The 15,710-nt window shown below is 44.4% G+C and overlaps 1 protein-coding gene across 1 annotated transcript; it reads left to right on the top strand.

Annotated features, from left to right (window-relative positions):
• Nucleotides 1-37: 37 nt before the first annotated feature.
• On the top strand, nt 38-11,045 carry ap1s1 (adaptor related protein complex 1 subunit sigma 1). The gene is made up of 5 exons (XM_085759006.1): nt 38-177; nt 1,679-1,857; nt 6,847-6,955; nt 7,039-7,176; nt 10,759-11,045. Exons 1-5 carry the CDS (start codon nt 175-177, stop codon nt 10,804-10,806), a joined length of 477 nt encoding a protein of 158 aa, XP_085615132.1. The 5' UTR covers nt 38-174; the 3' UTR covers nt 10,807-11,045.
• Nucleotides 11,046-15,710: the final 4,665 nt, after the last annotated feature.

The following is a 15,710-nucleotide window of genomic DNA, read 5'->3' as shown; positions in this document are numbered from 1 at the left end:
TGCGCGTAAGAGGCGGAAGTGCTCGGTGGAGCAGCAGCAGCAGTCCAGTGGTTCAGCAGTGTCTGACAGACATGGAGCGCATCTGTTAGCCGCGGTGTGTCTGTCACCGTTGGACCGGTCCAGGGCTTCAGTTCGTCTCTAGCGTCGCAGCAGCTCAACGCCTATAACTACGACATGGTGAGTTACCGCGACTCAGTTCCCTCAGTCCAGGAAGGCAGAAGCTAGGTGCTAAGCTAAATGCTAGCAAGGTGTACAATTTCAGGAAGTGTCCACCTGCGCTGCCTCTACCTGGCTGCTGTCAGCACAGCCTGCGAGCTCACACGCCATTTGATAGCTCGTCCCATTGTTCCGACAAGGTAATGAGATTTTATTGAGTATTTGGGTCGTGTTACAGTAAGTTAAGCGTCACCTGAACGTGATGTACAACTGTGAACATTAAACAAATGAATAGCGTCTCTCAGTCTCTGGGGGCAAGTCAGGAGCTTTTGCCCCCGACGAAACAATGATGGCGGCAGGTGATTGTTCTCTAGGTCACTGTTGTAGTCCAACTGACTGTTCTCCAGCCAGCTTATTGTTTCCAACCGCAGCCAACAGCTGTATCATACACAAGTTTATTAATCATCATCACAATGAATGAAATTATACGAGTCATCTCTTCCTATCATTGGAACAATTCACAGTCAGCAGTATGAGGGCTGACAGTGACTTGTCACTTGACTTAAACTTAAGAGCACTTTAATAGATAGATAGATATACAGATATACAATTAATAATTCACTATAAGAGTGAAAACATGTTTTTGACAACATCCTAAAAATACTATTAAGGCTGTTCAGTCAGTTTTGTAGGGTACCAGGGCCGTTGCTAGGAATTCTGGGCCCCCTTAAAAAATACTAAAGTGGGCCCCTACCCCCTGACTTTTCTATTTTCTTTTCTTAGACTACGTATGTATTAGCTATAATTTTTTATTTAGCCTACTTTGTTTTGATGCTAATGCAGCATTACTGTGAGTATTAGTCAGGGTCATATGCAGAATAATTCAGGCATACAACGATTAGACTACTGGGGTTTTTTGTGGACCCTACTGGGCGCTGGGCCCCTAGAATTATCATCACCTTTCTCCCCTATACAACGGCCCTGTATCTCAGTCTACCTGTCAGATTGCACAAGAAGCGTCTGTGAATTTTAGGTGGTTCAGCACAGTTTGGGTGAAACATTTGAAATGTTTTGTCATTTAGTTATCATCATTATGTCACTTGTACCCCCAGTCCTGGATGGATTCTGGAAGTGCTACAACCTGAGGTTGTGGTCATGTGATAGTATAGGCAGCCCTTCTCAAACTTCTCTGTCTTGAGGCTGGGCTCATGTCAAGCTCGACTGCGCAACTTCACGGGCTGCTGTCGCTCAACTGCTTTGACGCAGTTGAGGAAGTCAATTTTAACCAGAGAAAAATGGAGGAAAACATGGAGGAGAATAATCCTGATCACATTTTCTTTTTTCTTTCTTTGTTTATTTGTAATGGGACTCTGCATTCATGCACATGCAAAAAATAATTTGTCGTAAGTATGCCAGATTTAGCTCAAGAGTTTCCATCTTTAGTCCCATGGTCCAAAATAAATATCTCATATATTATCAGATACATCTGTGTTGAGTTTTCACACTGCGTGTCTGTGTGCAGATGCGGTTCATGCTGCTATTCAGCCGTCAGGGGAAGCTGCGGCTGCAGAAGTGGTACACAGCTACAGCCGAGCGCGACAAGAAGAAGATGGTGAGGGAGCTGATGCAGATCGTGCTCGCCCGTAAACCAAAGATGTGCAGCTTCCTAGAATGGAGGGACCTGAAGATTGTCTATAAAAGGTAAAAACCACACATTCACTGATGTGTCTTTCTTACTGGCTGAATTTGAAGAGACAGCAGAGAGCACATTAACCTGGTAAAATCCTGATGTTTACATCATATCACATCAATATATGACATTAGATAAACTGTCATACCGGTACATAAGTAAAACATTTTAAGATACTGCCCTACCATGATGTCAGCCTCACCTGTTCTCACCTCACGATAATACTGATGACGTCATCATTTTAGTGACAATAATCATGATGCTGGTTTTTTATACAATTTCATGTCTAGTTATGACAATGCTGATGGTACGACGGAGTATTAGGGCCACATTGAGAAAAGCAAAACAAAACACAGACTTCGAGAATAAAGTCATACATTTACGCAGGGTTTGAAATTAACTTTTTGACCTACTAGCCAAGTGGCTAGTAGGTCAAAAAAGTTACTCGCCAGACAGATTTTTTACTAGCCAAAACCAACAAGTTGCTTCACTATTGTATTTCGACGTCACTAATTATATAGCAGTCATAGTAGTACCATACAACAGTCATCCTGTTCTTCTCAATTAATTGTGCTCTGTAGACGATGACCTTTCAACTTTTCTGATAAACAGTAGTTTAAGTGTGGTGGCCTGCAGCAGGCTCTCACAGAATTTTTTTTTTTTTTTTTTTTGATGACTTTCTTTAATGGAAGCAATTTCACAGGTAGCAACATGACAGTACAACGTGACAGAGAAGACTTCCATTCTTCTGTTTTTTTCCCCATTTTTTTTTATCCCTCCCACAATCCCACCCCACTCAAAGAAGAACAGTATAATAATAATTTTTAAACAGCGTTTCACCACCTCTCATCTCTGTCAGTCAGTCCACCTGCCGTCTCTCTCGCACGCACGCACACACACACACGCGCGCACATACACACACAGACACAGGCGCATGGAAAGTTGGCACTGTGCCGCTCGTAAACATTAAATGCGCTATATCGCGCTGATTGTACAGTGTTCGTCCGTCGGATAGTCCACCACCGACTCCGGCGTGCTAACAGCTACAGCAGCTGACTGAGCCTTTTGGAGCCGCGGCTCGGCTCACGTTAACTGGACTCGGTGCGTTCCTCTCGGTCAGCTGTGAAGCAGCAGCGGACTGATGAGCATGCTGTCCGTCACGCATGATGTCCGTTATGCGCGACTAAGTTGTGACGTTGTCAGGTGACTATAAGCTTATAATACACTGGGGGAAACCCTGGAAACAGATTGGGAGTCTCATTTTTTCTAGCTCGCCAAGTGGCGAGACTGTCTCGCCACAGAGGAATCTGGGTCGCAAATGGCGAGTGGCGACCGCTAATTTCAAGCCCTGCATTAACGAGAATAAGGTTGTACATTTCCTATGAGAAAAAAGTCATAACATTATGAGAATAATGTCATAAATTTACGAGAATAGTCGTACATTTCCTACGAGAAAAAGTCATAACATTACGAGAATAAAGTCGTAAATTTGCAACTTTATGCTCGAAGTTTGTGATTTTTTTTATTTGTCAATGTGGCCCTAATACTCCGTCGTATGATGGTCACAGTGTGTAGTCAGTTTAAACCTGGACTGAACAAGACTCTGTGTGATGCATGACTTTATCTCAGCTCCGGAGCATTGAGATCAAACCACAGACACTGATGTTACAGTAGATGTACTAACGAATGTATGCTAACCTCGTAAACCAGCCTCTCGTGGAAATGCATTTCATTTCATTTCTCGGGAGAGTCTGGCCTCATCCCCCCTCTAATGGCGCATTTCCACTAGCACGGCTCGGCTCGATACGGCTCGGCACGGCACGGCACGGCTCGGCTCGGTTTGGTTGTGTTTCCATTACAACTGAGTATCACTAGTGCCGCCGTGACGTCATTTACACGGCGCCGAGCAACGCTCTAAACTCTGTAAATATATAACTTTAGCAACATTTGAAACATTTTCAGGCGAGAAAGTAGTCGTTTAGATCCCCAACGTGTTGAAAAACTGACTAAATACCAGCTGTTTACAATTTTGTTTCAACGAAGTCGGCGTTACTAAAGCTAGCCGTAGTGAGCAACGCACTTCCGGTTATTTTCACAAAATAAAACACCCGTTGCCTTTTATCATAAGGAAAGCCATTACGATAGAATTGGTGCTTTTACTTTGTAAACAGGAAGTGAACCTACCCTCGCTGTAGCTAGCTTTAAACCGCCGTTTTGACTGCTCTCGTCCCGTTAACGGCATTTAACCGTTCAATATGCCTTACCGGAGAGTCTTGCCAGCTCTGAGATCGGCCTGGTTCATTGTAAAACATTTATTTATTGATGTAATGTGGTGTTTTCTGTGCGTAGGCTGACCCCAAGGCAGTGCTGCTCTTCTGTCTAGCCACAAACAAACTGCTGCTACAGCCACAATTGTTAGATTTCATCAATGAGACCAACATTTAAGAGTTTAACCAGCCGGTGGTAAACCTCTTAAAAGCCATCGGGGAAGTTAATTAGCGGTCTGTTCTCCTCGGGGTGACGGTGGTAGGCTGGCCGGCGGAGCACGTCAGGAGCCGGGGCTGCTGCCTCTGTGGTGTCGCGGTCGCTGCTCGGACTTGGAGCTTCACTTCTCCGAAAAACATCGGGGCAAACTTCTAAACAGCCGTCGTTTGGATAAACTAACCGCACATGGGGATCTAAACAGTTACTTTCTCGCATGAAAAAATATTAAAACTTAATAAAGTCACGTAATAACAGAGCCAGTCTAAATATTAGAAATTCTCTGGTAATAACAGGCTTCAGCAGCAACATTTCTGTTGTCGGTCGTCGCTTCCAGTGACGACACTCATCGGCCAATCAGTGGAAGGCAGTCGGCTGACGTCACGTTTTAGTAACGCTTCGGCTCGCTTGGAACCAGGGCTGAGGTGATACTAAAAGTGTACCTGATTGCAGGTACTACGTGCTAGTGGAAACACGCAAATAGCGCGCCGAGCCGAGCCGTACCGAGCCGAGCCGTGCTAGTGGAAATGCGCCATAAGTGTTTGGGCTGGGCGGGAGCTGGGCGGGAGTAGTAGCAAAGACGGTTTAATATCTTTGGTAGTAGCGTTGACAGACAACCCCATTCAGCCAATCAGCAAGTTGGTGTAGTGACGGGGCTTTGCACCAGTCGGTCCCTGATTGGCCAACGTGCTGTGTCAATCACAGCGGGCGACGCTGATTGGCTCGGCCTTCTGAGGGTTTCAGTCCAAACGCTTAGAATGGGGATGAGGCCAGACTCTCCCTCGGAATGAAATGAAATGCACTTCCGCGAGAGGCTGGTTTACGAGGCTAACTGTATGCTGCATTCACGTCGAATCAGGCAGACTGACTGCACATAACAGGATAAACAAGTGGTCAGCCGGCACGAGGCAGAATGATGCACACGACGTGACAATCTGTTGTTATAGCAACGCGTCGTATTTGTTTACCTCACCCACGTCTTACCGGCCCACTCTCGTTGACTAAAATGACATCCAGCTTATTTGCCGTCTGCCGTCTGCCTGATTCAACGTGAATGCAGCATCAGTGTGATCCTCCGTCCTTCCTCACACTGTTTTCAAACAGACGCAACCTCCATCATTTCTCCCGGAGCCGACCGCTCCGGTGTCTCTAGTGAGTCAGTGTTTCTGTGGTTACCGTAGGTCACGCTGCCACTGAACGTAAAAGATGGCGGCCCAACATGGCAGCCAGCATTGAACTTACCAGCTCTATATCAATGTGATATTGTAAATTCAAATTATCAATTGTAAATTCAAAGAACCAGAACACTTCAGTTTATTGTTGGGGTAATTACTAATTAATGAAATGCATACTTTTGAACAAAAGAATACATTTTTTTTGAATAGACAATAAAAGAAGTTACACAGTGGGGCTTTATGGTATTATGATACAATGACAATAAAGGTTTCTTTCTTTCTTTCTTACTTACTTTCTTTTTTTCTTTCTTTCTTTCTTTCTTTCTTTCAAGCCAATCAGGACAAAGCTCTGTGGTCACTTATTTAGTGCAGGTGAACCCGTGACTGTTACATTCATGTGACCTAGTGATGCTTCCCAATGTATCACATTCAGTCCAGTGGGTCTCTTTTGTGTACATGACCTGTGTGTTCATCAGCTGCTGTGGAAGTAAATCTCTGTCATGTGTATTAAACCCAAAACGTGTCGGGTTATACTTGTAATGAAGATGTGAATTCCATGTTGTGGTAGAATATGACACTAGTAGTGATGTAATGTATCCATGTCTACCTCTGTGCGTATCTATTGACAACATTTAGGACCCCTCAGAATTTTTAAAGTTCAGTTTTAATGTTTTAATCACTGACCACATCAAACATGTCTATGCTACTGTAGTACTTTGGTCATAGTACACCTGCAGGTATAAAAGCAGGTATAAAATTAGAGTTTTACTATTCAGCTCCCACAGACTAGGAAGTGGTCTCTTCTGTTTGTCTGTTTGAGAATGCAGAGATGGACAAACAAAAGTAGTTTTCTAATGTGTGTTATTAAGTATAGTCTGTAGAATAATAAGAGAGTTTAATGATTTATGTACTGTAAACATAATATCTTCACAAACAAACAACAACCCAGGCCTAAACTTCGCACTCAACTTGAAGAAGGTGTCATCCTGAAACTGCTCAGTGAATTAGCCTGTCTATATGACTTAAGCAGTTCTTGTTTGAGATACTTACAGTTTACAGGATTAGCCTGGGGGTATAGAGGGTGTTAAACATGTGCTTCATTAGACAGAGACAGGCTTGTTCAGTCTAACTGTTGCTGTAGAGGTCTAAATAGTCAGGCAGTATTTGTACTCAAACAACACACATTGTGTCCCACAGTACAGTATTAACTACAGGTGAATGTGGTCAGTAACCAGTCACATACTTTCAATGAATATAGGCAATCTGAGTATCTCTGAGAAATCACATGTAGTATCATCTTCCAGCCAGAATGAAGTAAGCCTCTTCATGTGTGTGTTCCTGCAGGTATGCCAGCCTGTATTTCTGCTGTGCAATAGAGGAGCAGGACAATGAGCTGATCACTCTGGAGGTGATCCACCGCTTCGTGGAGCTTCTGGATAAATACTTTGGCAGCGTGAGTTAAATTTCTCTGGTCTTCATCTGTCAGGGTGGTAGAAGTGAAATGTGAGCATTGATTACTGGTGTGTGTCCATGCAGGTATGTGAGCTCGACATCATCTTTAACTTCGAGAAGGCGTACTTTATTCTGGATGAGTTCCTGATGGGCGGCGAGATCCAGGACACGTCTAAGAAGAGCGTCCTCAAAGCCATCGAACAGGCCGACCTCCTGCAGGAGGTAGGGGTTTCTGTTGAGCCTGCATGATATGAAGAAAACAGTTCAATACTACAGAAATGATATGACTTGTGACAAATTAGTAAATCTTTAAAGGGATAGTTCAAATTTTGGCAAATTGGCCCATTGCCATAATCCTTATAGTCATAGCAGTAGGTTCGTTACCTTTATTTGTCGGTGTAAACTATTTTTAGAACGCCGCAAGCTGCTCAGAGCTATGCTATGTAGGCTAATGGGATTTCTTGGTTTCCCTCATCAAACTCATCAAATACACAATCCAACAACTCCAAAGCACTGTCGTGTGACCTGCACATTCACCACGCTATGAGATAATAACGGAACGTTACCACACAGAGCTGTTTTAGAGGTAAATTCATGCAAAACCGCTGATGCGCGTTGCCTTTCGGGACAGTTTTTCAGCAAGCAGTCTCTGTATTTACCTTGGAAACAACTCTGTCTCGTAAGGTTCCGTTATTACCTCATAGGGTGGTGAATGTGCAGGTCACAACTTGTCCACGAGAGCGTTTTGGAGTTGTTGGATTGTGTATTTGATGAGTTTGATGAGGGAAACTAACGCCGGCATTCCACTGGATGCGGAACGATTCCGAAACGGGTCCGCTACAGAACGGCTGCGTACTCCGACTCCGTCAACTCACACCAGTTCCGTCCGTGATGTTGATTGTTGCGGCTCCGCCGCACAGCGCGAACACGTGATCTTGCGATAAAGCGGGTTGTAGTTTCCATAAAGTGAACTAGGGCTGGGCGATATGGCAAAAAACGTTATCACGATATGTTTTTCCATATTGATCGATTCTCGATATCGTCTCGATATGTATTTTTTGCTGCCGCTGCCAGTTCAAGCAGCATCCTGACTGAATCCTGAAGAAACCAGAGAATGTGTTCAGTTTGGGAGGATGACATGAGTTCACTTTAATGTTCATTAAGGGTGGAACAGTTCAATAATCCACAGTTTGATTTGATTTACATTGTTGTTGCTGTTGTTTTCTGTTGTCTTTTTTCTACCATACATCAGCTCTAAAATGTGTCAATCATGAGGCTTTAGTCTTTCTAGTTATTTGAACAGGTTGTAGACAAATATTTAGCTATTTAGCTGCTCTGACACCAGGCTTTATGCCGAGCCCACTCTGATGAATCCAGGTGTGTCTGACTCTGACCTCAGTAGTCACAACAACTGTCAGACACACCTGGATTCATCAGTTTGTCCAATAATGTAAGACAGGAAGGAAAGGAGCCTGTTTGAGCTCAGGAAGTAGTGGAGCTGTGCATAAAGCCTATTTATTGATCTGACTCGGTAACCACGAGCGCAGTTAACGTCAACTCAGGTGATCTGCAGGTTGTTGTTTCACTTCACCGCTCCGACGCGACGCTCCGTGTGTGTGTGCGCGCGGCGCTGACAGAGAGAGAGGGAGGGAGAGAGGCTGTCGGCGCATACTGTGAGTGGATTTGACTCCGCGCGCACTGTCCGCGGACTTTTGCGGTTTCATAGGCAAGCATACAGTATCACATTTGAAACAGATTGAGTCCGCGCGGTCATAAAAATTGAGCTTTGCACGGAAGGGACCGGCGGACGCCCGCTTTGGGTCCTCGTCTGCCTCGAGTGCGCGCGGACATCCGCGGAGTCAAATACGCCGGAGTATGTGGGGGCCTGAGCCTAGCGCATGTTCTTCACACTGTACATGAGCAAACAGACATGTTACCGCAGAGTAAACGTCACAAGCAGCTCCGTGTTTCCTCCACTTTCTGACCGTGGTAGGCTATCATCAGGTTGCTCTGACTCCACACTGACAGGCTTCTTTAGCCGGGACAGACGAACTGATGCTCCACACGTTCACAATCGCTTCAGTTGCCATCGGCTCCACCTCCACTCATTTCCTCCCTCTTTTACAACTTTCACTTTATCACAGCTTGGGATCAATAAAGTATATCTATCTATCTATCCATCTTATCCTTCCTCCCTTTAGCTGCAGCAGCTCAAACAAGCTCTGCATGCTCAGGACAGGAGGCGGAGTATCAGACGGAAGTGTGGCCGGCTGCTGTCGCGCATATTTACTTTCATGTGATATCGAGGAATAGGGCCATAGCTTATTATCGAAATCGTTCAAAGATTTATCGCGATCCCGTATCGAGATCGTTATATCGCCCAGCCCTAAAGTGAACCACAAAAACAAAGACAATTAATTTAATCCAGAGGAGTAGTAGAGAAACAACTTGGTGCTGACCTGACTTGATTTTACAATCACTATCTCCTTGTCCATGGTGTAAACGGGGTGAAATGATGTCTGAAAACCTCCGAGCTGCTGACTACAGGCCGTTCGCTGCCCATTACAACGTTTTCAAGGTGTAAAGCAGGAAATATGCTCCGCTGTAAACATGGTGTATTTTATTTTGAAAATTAACCGGGTGTTTTATTTTGTATTTTGCCCGCGATTTCCTGTCATATACGACCTGCTCTGTGCTGCTTGATGCGCCGTGCTCTGGCGTCCGGCAAAAATAGAAGTTCTGCGTATTTGTTGCGGAGGGCTGCTGGATGCCGGTGCCGTTCCGGACCCACGACACAGCGGACCCGGAGTCGGTGGACGCTCACACGGTGATTATAATAAATACGTATCAGCTCCGCCGCCGTACCGGAGCGGATCTGCAGCCGTTCCGCAGTCAGTGGAATTTAGGCGTAAGAAATCCCACTAGCCTCCGTAGTGTAGCTCTGAGCAGCTTGCCGCTCCGCCGTTCTAAAAATAGCTTACACCGACAAATAACGGTAACAAACCTACTGCTATGACTATAGCGATTATGGCAATGGGCCAATTTGCCAAAATGTTGAACTATCCCTTTAAGTGTGTATATTAGAGGTGACTTCAAAAAGTCGACGGTTCGTTAAATTGATCCAGAGGAGTCTGATTGGACTGCAAGTCTCGCCGTCAAATGGTAGCAAAATGTGGTTATGGAAAAAAAGATTGTACCATTCTGACTACATGGGGGTGCTCACTGCTGCTACATAGAATTTCTCACAGCACCTGTATACACACACACACACACACACACCTGTGACACTCGACCCCTGATTCTGCTATACAATCAATTCATACAACAATGGGACTTGCAAGTTTTCATTCTCCATTCACACTTCTTAATTACTCATCACTACACTTAACTGCCAGGAAAAGAGAGACGGTGATGCATGTCGTGCAGCCAGCCTAATCGGTGAGATCAGGAAAAGGATGGATGGAGAATGTCCTGTTATTGTCATCTTATGCCAGCAGAAAAATTCAATTAGTTTATTTGGGTGTTTAAGCTTTTTCCTCCGGAGCGGAAAAAAACGCAAATGAGATCATGAATCAATGTGGGGAAACATCAACAACAGGATTTGACAATTAGTCAACTAAAGGCAAAATCTGATTCGACTATGAAAATTCTTAGTCAGGGACACCCCAAGTGTATAACAACAGAGACAGATGTCACTAGGCCATCTCCTCCATCCTCCCTCCTCTGCTGCAGGGTAACACTGCTGGGTCAGGGATTTAAATAGTGTGAGTCCTCCACCTGAACTTTTTGTCTTTGCCTTTGCAGGAGGACGAGTCTCCCAGGAGTGTGCTGGAGGAGATGGGCTTGGCATAGTCCACATGACTGCTGAGAGAGACTGTAGATACTGAGGTGGAAGACTGGATGAGAGGGGACAGGACAGGATCCAGATCTGAACCGTCTGGGACCAAGGACCTTGGCTCTTGGAGTCTGTGGGGACTGTACAGGGTTTAACTGGGAGGAGACTCAGTCAGGAGTGAGGATCCTTTCACTGACAGGCCCTTCAGCTGCGTGTGTGTGTGTTTGTTTGTGTGTGTGTTTGTATGTGTGTGTGTTTGTGTGCGGTGTTGAGGAAACAGGGACTGTTGAAACTTGTGTGTTCAGACATCCAGCATTGCTGTCAATGAGTCGAGAAAAGCCGACAGCGAGAGTACAGAGGACACTGATGTAAGTTTTCCACTGAGTCGGTCGAACCATCTCGCCTTGTGATTTGTGAGGTTCTGATAAGACGACAAGTAACTGGACATCTCCAGTGATGAGGCTGAGATTTTCATCAAATCTCACATTAAGTCAGGAATCAAGCTTCAGAACACTTCTTGACCTGGTCTGCTCTTATCTCATCTCTCATTATCTCTCTGGGTTCTGCAATGATCAACTAGCAGCTCATATTGCAAAGTCTGTTTTTTAAATGTCCTACAATCAGCTCAATGCTATCATTCCTCTGACTCCTAAACAGGAAATGGTGACTTTGTTGGGGACTTTTTTCAGCGATGGATTAAGCCACGTTTGGTGCTGCAGTGAGTATGTGGGGGAGACGCACAGATCATGGCTGTGATGGTTTTGGTCTGCAGTTTGGTGACAATTATAAAAAAAAATCTAAAATATCATCAGACTTTGAAAGGAAGCTTCTGTTTTTACAAACCCATTGTCAAAGCTTTACTCCTGTCTGTGCGAATATAAAATGACTCAAACAAATGTAACAGCTGTGTTCAGATAAATATTCAAATTATTTATGAAATAGAGGGGTAACAGTCCAACATTTAAATATGAACAGAGCACCTTCAGTCTTATGATGATTGAGGGTCATGTAGGTGATATATGCATTACATCATAAAGCCATAAAGAGCCATTGGGCTATGAAGTTCCCCTGACCCCCATAGCTCAGCTTCCTGTTTTCCTTTTATCCAGCTGTTCTGTCACTGCTTCATCTACCGTAGATGTTATCACAATCGTCTTAACCAAATCCATGTTGCCCAGGGTGATGAGCTGTGGGTCAGTGATCAGTGGACCAAAGGCATTTCAGTCTGAAACAGCTGGTTTGCATCTGTACCACCAGTGGACTGATGGACCTGCTGAGATGAAAATGTCGAGACCAAACAATTTCACAAAGACACGCACATATGTTACCTCTTGTCTCTCAGCAAGAAGGTTCAGGGTTCGATTTCTGGGTCTGGGACCTTTCTGGGTGGAGTTTGCAGGTTCTCCCTGTGTCTGCATCGGTTCCCTCAGGGATCTCTGGCTTCTTCCCACAGTCCAAATTTAATCAAGCAGAGTAGGATGATTCGTAAAGGTGTGTGCTTTGTATGTGGTCCTACAGTAGACTGATGACCTGTCCAGGGTGTATCCCGCCCTCACCCTAGGTCAGCTGTGATTGGCTCTAGCCCTGCAACCCTGCATAAGTGCTATAAACAATGGATGGATGGATGCAGGTGCCTGTAGTGGTTAGAAACTGTTAGAACTGTTAGAAAAATAGTTGGTTGTAGATGTGACAGTGACAGGAGGAGTAACTGAGGATGTGACTACTGAGATAACAGATTTGTCTTGGTTACACCATATTTTTTACCCATCAGCCTCTCCTCTGTGAGAGATGAATGAACATTATGTGACCTACTCTTGTTGACACAGATGCAATGTAACTTCAACACTGTCAAAGGTCTTTTCACCCAGTACATCCACTACATATCCCAGGATTCCTCTGAGTCTGGCCTAGTCATACAACTGTCTTCAGTTATAAATCACAAACTTGACTGAGATCTCAGAGATTAAATGTTTTGATCCTGTCACACTAAATGCTCAGTTTGCACAAAAAATTACATTATTATACCAGTAACACCAGTTACAGAAAATCCATCAGTTAACATTAGGTCAATCAGTTACGCCATTTCTCATGTTTCGTGTGTTTGAACGTCCTGACTGAGTCTGATCTCTATGAACTGTCAGTTGTTGTGTCATGATGCAGTCAGTGTCTCTGAAGGCACTGATCATAAATATGATAGAAGTAACTTCCAGACCCTGTCCACTTCCACACCTCCACCAAAAAAGGTTTTTACCCAGTTTTTTGAGTGGGCTCAGATATTTGACTCTGATCCTCCTCACCTCCCTCTATAACCTTCATCCACTGTAGGACTCTGAGTCTCTGGTCAGTCAGACTTCAGTGAATGTTAATGATTGTCTTGTCCTGAAATGACATGTAAAATATGGTACTGGTTCCTTGAGGATGATGAGTGATGAAGGCGAGAGCTGCACAGGGCTGTGTATGAAATGAAAAGTTTCTGCAGAATAAAGGGATCAATGTGTGAATGTAATTTTATAAAGAAATAAAACATTTTAAGCTAAATTCACCTGTTTCCAAATTTCTGTTTGTTCTGTACTGAAAACTATTGTTGCATGTCACCCTGATAATGTAAAGGGCACAAATTAGGCCCCATTTTTAATGAACATCTCAATGGTTTACATTATGTCATTAAGAACGATACACATCATTTTGTGCACTCCAGCGCCCAGTGAAAACAAAAAACCCCAGTAGTCTAATCTTTTTATGACTGATATTCTGCATAAGACCCTGACTAATACTCATAGTAATGCTGCATTAGCATCAAAACAAAGTAGGCTAAATAAAAAATGATAATACGTAGTCTAAGACAAAAAAAAAACGGAAAAGTTAGGGGGTAGGGGCCCACTTTAGTATTCTTTAAGGGGGCCCAGAATTCCTAGCAACGGCCCTGCCCCAGTAGTCTAATCTTTGTATCATACAAGAATAATTCAGTCATACAAATTGTATGACTTATTCTGCATAAGACCCAGACTAGTACTCATAGTAATGCTGCATTAGCATCAAAACAATAGGCTAAATAAAAAATGATAATACATACGTAATCTAAGAGAAAAAGTGGAAAAGTCAGTCGGGGGGGCAGGGGCCCACTTTAGTATTCTTTCTTTCAGGGGGCCCAGAATTCCTAGCAACGGCCCTGCCTGGACCTGATGCATTGTGGCAGGTTCTTCTGTTCAAACATAAGGAAACTATCAAGAGATGGTTTCTTTATGTTTGAACACTTGTCACCTGTTTTCTCACCACCACCCCCTTCTGAAAAATAAAGTCCACTGATTGTGTCATTGAAAGTTTGGAAAATAACACTAACATGCCAGATAAAGGTTGATTATGGGGAAATGGTGGAGCACGTCTGTTCTCTTCTTTAGCTTCTCCAATGATCAGATCAGTTTAGGCTTTGATATAAAGTGCAGTAGACTAAGGAACCTCCATCTAACGATCTAGGCTTTTATCAATTTGTCAGGTATCCTGAGCAAGCCAATCAGATCTAACACATATTTTTTACAGAGAGCTGGACCACCTCCAGAGAAACAAACTGCGGATTCATTCACCAGCTTCTGTTCATTCAGCAGCTGCAGCACTGCAGCTAATTGGTTCGTCTGAGGGGAGAGGGGGTGAGAGGGGGGTGGGCGGATGGTTGTGCAGAGAAATCTTATGAATGAAACCCAGTCTGGTGACGTCAATTGGGGTCCGTTTGACGCAGGAATCACGTAGGGAGGGAGGGTGGAGACACGAGACAGCCGCAACCGCTGTCCGTGGTCCTGAAAACAGACGAGCCACAGGCGGAATCCCGAGAGAGGTAACTCCGCAACACATAACAAGTGACGACACTTTAAACATTAGACGACAACAATAACAGCTTACACACACAACAGCAAGCTCGGGGTGCAGAGAGTGGACACTGTTGGACTCAAAAGCAACTCCAGCGGGTCTGAGTCTGACGCGCGTGGGAGTGGAAGCTGGGAGATTCCGGCTGCTGCCGCCGATCAGGTGAGTGTCAGCTGCTCCCTCACCTCAATGTGGTGCTTTCTGACTTTAATAGTGAGACGATTTCACTCATCCATGCTGGATCACAGGTTCTCTGTGAGCGCAGGTCGCACGCTTCATTCATTCATTCATTCATTCATTCATTCATTCATTCATTCATTCATTCATTCATTCAATTAATCTGTCAGTCAGTACATTTTTGGTTTCAAGTGGCTGAAAGTCTTTATTGAATTACTGATCATGTTTCTGTGTTTACAATCAACACAGATGAAGCTTCCTCTTCCCCCTCCACCTCCTTTTCATCATCATCATCATCATCATCATCATCATCATCATCATCATCATCATCATCATCACTGACTCCTCTGCTGTGTCCCCCGGTGCCACGGTTGTGATCTCAAAGGGACGTGTTGCGTGTGTGTGGGTGTGAGGTTGGTGTTGATCTGCAGCTGCAGGTCTGGAGATTGATTTGTGGTGAGAGATGCTTCTTGATTATGGCTCCTCATAGTGTGAATGTGCCAGAATCCACCTCCTGCAGGAATAAAAACAGATGCTTCAGCTCAGTCATGTTAAATCCTTTTGTCTTAAAAGCATTTCACCTTAAGATCATGCATCATAAGATCATATCCTGCAGCTCCACTGCAGACTGAGGCTGATTCCACTTGTCCTGGTCTGTGACTCATCTTGGAAAAATATTTGTTACTGAGGAGATTTATTTATCCACCATTTTTTTTACTATACCTCATGTTTTCTTGAACAGTGTGTGTTGATGCATCTGCTCAGTCGACGTCACTTGTTGCACTTCAGAGCACAATAATAAAGGATGGTGCCACCCCCCACCCCCATTCCATCCATCCATCCACCCACTCCTCCCCACCCACCTGTTGGTATGCTGAAATCAATG

Source organism: Trachurus japonicus, chromosome 18 (genome assembly GCF_045865225.1).
Source record: "Trachurus japonicus isolate A0001 chromosome 18, Traja_1.0".
NCBI classification, from domain to species: domain Eukaryota; kingdom Metazoa; phylum Chordata; class Actinopteri; order Carangiformes; family Carangidae; genus Trachurus; species Trachurus japonicus.
This window is presented reverse-complemented; position numbering and strand designations above follow the sequence as displayed.